Raw genomic sequence first — 6611 nt, 5'->3', positions numbered from 1 at the left:
CTGACCCTATAGTGCCTGGGGGATGGGGGCAGGGGGGCAGTACAGACCCTATAGGGACCCTATAGGGCCGGGGGGGGGGGGGGGGAATTTACAGCCCCTAAAACCCCAAATCTGTGGGTCCAATAAAGGCTGTACGGGAACGAGGGTGGAGTCCTGCCTGGGGGGGGGAATGGAGGGGGGGGGGGGGGCATCCCATAATACTCGGCATCCCACAGCACTCAGCACCCCATGGTCCCCATAGAACCCATAGGATCCTATAATCCCAGATGTAGGACGTCAGAATCCCATAAACCCCTGTAGAATCCTATAATCCCAAATACAGGACCCCAAAAATCCCATAATCCCCCCATAAAACCCCATAATCCCAAATATGGGACCCCAGAATCCTCCATAGAATCCTATAATCCCAGATATAGGACCCCAGAATCCCAAACATAGGACCCCAAAAATCCTATAATCCCCCCATAAAACCCCATAATCCCAAAAATAGGACCCCAGAATCCCCCATAGGACCCCAGAATCCCAAATACTCAACCCCATAGGACCCCATAGAATCCTATAATCCCAGATACAGAACCCATAATCCCATAATGCAGCCACAGGATCCTATAATTTCAGCTCTAGGACCCCGTAGTCCCATAATCTCCCCACAGAATCCTATAATCCCAAATATAGCGCCCCAGAATCCCCCATAGAGCCACGTCATCCCAAATACACGACCCCATAGAATCCTATTACCCCAGATATAGGGCCCTCAGTCCCGTAATCCCCCATAAAACCCCGTAATCCCAGATAAAAGGGCCCAGAATCCCAAAACCTCCCCATGGAATCCCATGATACAAAATATGGGACCCCAGAATCCCCCATAGAATCCCAGAGTACCAGATCAAAGTTGGGGGGTTTGGGATCAGAAAATGGGATTTGGGGACAGAAATGGGGGATTTGGGGTCAGAAATGGGGGATTTGGGGTAAAAAATTGGGATTTAGGGTCAGAAATGGGGGATTTGGGGTCAGAAATGGGATTTAGGGTCAGAAATGGGGGATTTGGGGGTCAGAAATGGGGGATTTGGGGTGGCAGAAGCTGTAGGTCCCGGAAGCCTTGTAGGATTTCCCCTTTATTTGTCGGGTTTTCCCAATTCCGCCCTTTTTGACCCCAAAACGCCGCTGCTCTCACAGCTGACCCCAATGCGGGGGGGGGGCGCGGGGACCCCGAGGCTTCGGGGGCCGATCCCGAAATCCTATAGGGTGCGAATGGCGTTCTGGGGTCACCGTGCGCTTTTATGGGGTCGCTGTGGGGTTCTGTGGGGTTTTATGGGGTTCTATGGGTCGTTATGAGGTGCTATGGGGCACAAATAGGGGGCTATGGGGTCATTGTAGGGTTTTAGGGGGTTCTAGGGAGTTCTATGGGGTCACTATTGGGTTTTATGGGGTTCTATGGGGTCACTGTGGGGTTTTATAGGGTTATGGGGTTCTATAGGGCTGTCATAGGGTTTTAGGGAGTTAGGGGGTTCTATGGGGTCTCTATGGGGTCCTATGGGGTGCTATGGGGTCCTATAGGGCACAAATAGGGGATTATGGGGTTGTTGTAGGGTTTTAGGGGGTTCTAAGGAATTCTATGGGGTTGCTATTGGGTTTTATGGGGGTCCATGGGGTTCTATGGGGTCACTGTGGGGTTCCTACAGGGTTATGGGGTTCTATAGAGTCACTGTGGGGTTTTATGGGGTTATGGGGTCACTGTGGGGTTCTACAGGGCACAAATGGCGGGTAATGGGGTTCTATGGGGTCACGGGGGTTTATAGGGTTATGGGGTTCTATGGGGCTGTCACAAGGTTTTAGGGGGTTAAGGGGTTCTAAGGGGACACTATGGGTTTCTATGAGGTTCTATGGGGTTTTATGTGGTTATGGGGTCCTATGGGGTGCTATGGGGTTCTATAGGGCACAAATGGGGATTATGGGGTCGTTGTAGGGTTTTAGGGGGTTAAGGGGTTCTATGGGGTGGCTATGGGGTTCTAGGGGTTATAGTGGGGTCTATGGGATTATGGGGTCACTATGGGGTTCTATGGGGGTTATGGGGTCCTATGGGGTCACTGTGGTGTTCTATAGGGCACAAATGGGGGGTTATGGCGTCGCTGGGGGTTTTATGGGGTTATGGGGTTGCTATGGCGTCACTATGGGGTTCTATGGGGTTCTAAGGGGGCAGTGTGAGGTTTTATGGGGTTCTGTGGGTCGCTATGGGGCTTTATGGGGTTATATGAGGTTCTATGGGGTCACTGTGAGGTCTATGGGGTTAACGGAGTTATATGGGGTTCTATGGGGTCACTGGGGTCATATGGGGTTATGGGGTTCTATGGGGTGCTATGGGGTTCCATAGGGTTATGGGGTTCTATGGGTCGCTATCGGGTTCTATGGGGCACAAATGGGGGGTTATGGGGTCACTATGGGGTTCTATGGGTTTCTATAGGGTTATGGGGTTCTATGGAGTCGTTATGGGGTTCTATGGGGCACAGTTGGGGGGTTGTGGGGTTTTATGGGGTCACTGTGGGGTTCTATAGGGTTATGGGGTTCTATGGGGCACAGGCGGGGGTTTATGGGGTCACTATGGGGTTCATAAGGGGTCGGGGGTTATGTGACAGTGGGGTGGCTATTGAGCAGCTATGGGGCAGTTATGGGGCAGCTATGGGGTGGCCATGGAGCAGTTATGGGGTGGTAATGGGGCAGCTATGGGGTGACTATGGGGCAGCAATGTGATGGCTATGGGGCAGTTACAGGGCAGCTATGGGGCAGTTGTGGGGCAGCTATGGGGCGGCTATGGGGCCGCATCTCACCCAGTGCAGGAGCTGCGCTGTCTCCTGGAGGTGTCACTTCTTCATATGCGCCATCAGGGGGCGCTGTGGGGACACAGACCCTATAAATCCCCCATAGAAACCCCACAGATCCCCATAGGTCCCCATTGACAACCTACAAAGACCCCATAGAAACCCCATAGATCCACCTTAGAACCCCATAGAACCCTATAGACACCCCATAAAACCCCACAGACACCCATAGATTCTCCACAGGCACCCCATAGATCCCCATAGACACCCTATTAATACCCCACGGACCCCCCCATAGAACCACAGACCCCCCATAGAAACCCCCTAGCGCCCCATAGACCCCCTATAGAAACCCCATAGATCCCCATTGACGCCCCCCCTAGTGCTCCCCCACAGAACCCCATAGAACCCCACAGACACCCATAGACCCACGCCCACTTCGGGCCCACTTAGGCCACGCCCCCTCAAAGCACCAATCAATGCCAGGCACCCCCCTACTTAAGCCACGCCCCCATTCAGCCACGCCCCACCTAGACCACGCCCTCAGGCCACTCCCCTACATAAAGCCCCGCCCACCAACGAAACGAGGCCCGTTTTATAAGCCCCTCCCACCAAGCAGGCCACGCCCCCTTTAAGGCCACCCAATCAGGATGCGCCATCATTAAACCACGCCCACTTTCGGTCTGATCAGACCACGCCCCCATTCTGGCCACGCCCCCGTCCGCGGGGCACATTTCAGGCCCCGCCCCCCCCCCCCCCCCGGCCCGGTCCCCAATCAGACCACGCCCCCTTTAAACCCTGCCCACCAATCAGATCCTCATCATAATTGTTCTACAAGCTCCGCCCACCATTCAGGCCAAGCCCCCTTTTGGCCATTTAACCAATCAGGCCTCGCCCCCATTATACCACGCCCCCCTTCAGGATCGCTCCCTATTGGCTAAGCGCATCTCTTACTTCCCATTGGCTTTCCGGAGTGGGCGGGGCTTCTGGGGTGGGTGGGGCTTCCAGAGAGGGCGTGGTCTCGTCCGAAGGGGGCGTGGTCTCCAATGAAATGAACGTGGTCTCGGGTCACGTGGTCTCGTCCGGATTGGGCGAGGTCTCGAGCTGAAGAGGCGTGGTCTCGACCGGAAGTGCCGTGCTCTCCACCGGAAATGGCTTGTCCTTTCCCCCGGCCCCGCCCCTTGTTCACCACCGCGTACGTCACGTCCATGGCGGGCGGCGAGGGGAGGGGCGGAGCGGGAACGGAGATGCTCCTGCGGGGAGGGACTTCCGGTTGTGGAGGGACGGGACTTCCGGCAGCGGGTGGGGGTGTGGGACTTCCGGTTGACTGGACGGGGGTTACGTTGAGGGGGGCGTGCGGGACTTCCGGTTGTGGGGGGAATGGGCTCTGATTGCACTGGAGGGAGACTTGTGGTTTTAAGGGGCGGAACATCCGGTTTTGTGGGTGGGGAGGACTTGTACATATGGGCGGGAATTCTCCCAGTGGCTTAAGCGCCTTCCGGTTGCAGTAGGCGGAACTTCCGGTCAGGTGTAAAAGGAGTTGTCGGGCTTCCGGTTTGAGGGGAAGGAACTTACAGGGGGGCGGGGCTTGGGATCAATGGCAGCCCTGCCCCATAGACGTGGGACCCTGCCCCATAGATTTGAACTCCGCCCCATAGATTTGTCCCCTGCCCCATAGATGGGAGCTCTGCCCCATAGATATGACCCCATGCCCCATGGATTTGACCTCTGCCCCATAGATATGGGACTCCTGTCCCATAGATTTTGACCCCTGACCCATAGATATGACCTCGGCCCCATATATATGACCTCAGCCCCATAGATACGGGACCCCCTGCCCCATAGGTGGGAGTCGAGCCCCATAGATGGGAACCCTGTCCCATAGATGGGAGCTCTGCCCCATAGATGTGACCCCTGCCCCATAGTTATGACCCCCAGCCCCATAGATATGGGACCCCCTGCCCCACATCCTGATCTCTGCCCCATAGATATGGGACCCTGCCCCATAGATATGACCCCAGCCCCATAGATATGACCTGCAGCCCCATATCCAGTCCCCAGCCCATACCTATGACCCCCACCCCATAGATATGGGACCCTGCCCCATAGATATGACCCCAGCCCCACACCCAGACCCGTGCCCCATAGATATGGGACCTTGCCCCATAGATTTCAGGCCCTGCTCCATATCCAGACTCTAGCCCATGGATTTGACCCCAGTCCCATAGATTTGACCCTCTGCCTCATGGGTTTGACCCCTGCCCCACAGATTGACCCCCCAGTCCCCCATATCTCACCTGAGCAATGGGGGCCGTGGGGCCGCCCCCCCCACGCTGTGGGTCCCGGAGGTTCCTTCCCTTCCTCGCGGGGAGGCAGAGGCGGAAGCGTCATGGCGGCCTGCAGGAAACCACGTCAGCAACGGGGGGCGGGGGGGCAACGGCAGCACGGACGGACGCACGGACACCATGGGGACCCATAGGGACACAGAGGGACCCATAGGGAGCCATAGGGACACATAGGGAGCCATAGGGACACATAGGGAGCCATAGGGACCCATAGGGAGCCACAGGGACCCATAGGAACCCATAGGGACCCATAGGGACCCATTGGGAGCCATAGGGATCCATAGGGACCCATAGGGACACATAGGGAGCCACAGGGACCCATAGGAACCCATAGGGACCCATAGAGAGCTACAGGGATCCATAGGGAGCCACAGGGAGACATAGGGAGCAATAGGAAGCCATAGGGATCCATAGGGACCTATAGGGAAACGTGGGAACCCATACGAACCCATAGGGACACATAGGGAGCCATAGGGACGCATAGGAACACACAGACACCATAGGGAACCATTGGGACCCATAGGGGTGAACAGGGACCCATAGGGAGCCACAGGGAGCCATAGGGTTGAATAGGGACCTATAGGGAAACATAGGAACCCATAGAGACCCATAGGGACCCATAGGGGCACACAGACACCATAGGGAACCATTGGGACCCATAGGGGTAAATAGGGATCCATAGGGAGCCATAGGGAACCATAGGGACCCATAGGGGTGAACAGGGACCCATAGGAACCCATATGAAGCCACAGGGACCCATAGGACACATAGGGATGAATAGGGACCTATAGGGAAACAGGGGCCCATAGGGACCCATAGGGTGCCATAGGGATGAATAGATATCCATAGGAACCCATAGGGAACCATTAGGACCCATAGGGACCCCACAGGGACCCATAGAGACAGATAGGGACCCATACTGAAGAACAGGAAGCCATAGGGATGAATAGAGATCTATAGGGATCCCATAGAGACCGCAAGACACCCATAGGGTGCCATGGGGATCCCTAGGGATGAATAGGGACCCATAGGACCCATAGGGAGCCATTAGGGCCCATAGGGGTGAATAGGGACCCATAGGGACCCACAGAGAACCCATAGAGATCCATAGGGAAACAAACATTGGGGCCCATAGGAATGAATAGGGACCTATAGGGACCCTATAGAGACCCCGTGGAGACCCATAGGGAGACACAGAGACCCATAGGGATGTATAGGGAACCATCGGGACCCATAGGGGCCACAGTGCTCCATAGCAACCCACAGAGACCCACAGATGACCCATAGAGACCCAGAGGGACCCAGAGGGACCCATAGAGACCCCATAGGGACCCATAGAGACCCCAGAGGTACACTCAGTGACCCATAGAAACCCCATAGGGACCCCACAGTCCCCCATAGGGACCCATAGAGACCCCAAAGTGCCCCACAGTGCCCCATAGCAACCCAT

The 6611-nt window shown here is 56.0% G+C and overlaps 1 protein-coding gene across 2 annotated transcripts in view; it reads right to left on the bottom strand.

Moving 5' to 3' along the window:
* Nucleotides 1-1102: 1102 nt before the first annotated feature.
* Nucleotides 1103-6611, bottom strand: part of LOC122193811 (tyrosine-protein phosphatase non-receptor type 18-like) — a 6479-nt gene continuing 970 nt past the window's right edge. Inside the window, exons 2-5 of one of the 2 annotated variants that reach the window (XM_042894695.1) lie at nucleotides 5114-5213; nucleotides 3771-4069; nucleotides 2826-2888; nucleotides 1103-1238 (exon numbers count right to left, since the gene is read on the bottom strand). In XM_042894695.1, the coding sequence (XP_042750629.1) occupies nucleotides 1171-1238; nucleotides 2826-2888; nucleotides 3771-4069; nucleotides 5114-5213 (530 nt within the window). In that variant the 3' untranslated portion in view covers nucleotides 1103-1170. Of the gene's footprint in view, nucleotides 1239-2595; nucleotides 2889-3770; nucleotides 4070-5113; nucleotides 5214-6611 lie in introns of those variants that run through there. The other variant, XM_042894694.1, reaches the window with a different exon arrangement.

The sequence above is a fragment of the Lagopus leucura genome, unplaced genomic scaffold, assembly GCF_019238085.1.
Source record: "Lagopus leucura isolate 7727_CA_CO unplaced genomic scaffold, USGS_WTPT01 34993-0_obj-0_obj, whole genome shotgun sequence".
NCBI lineage: Eukaryota > Metazoa > Chordata > Aves > Galliformes > Phasianidae > Lagopus > Lagopus leucura.
This window is presented reverse-complemented; position numbering and strand designations above follow the sequence as displayed.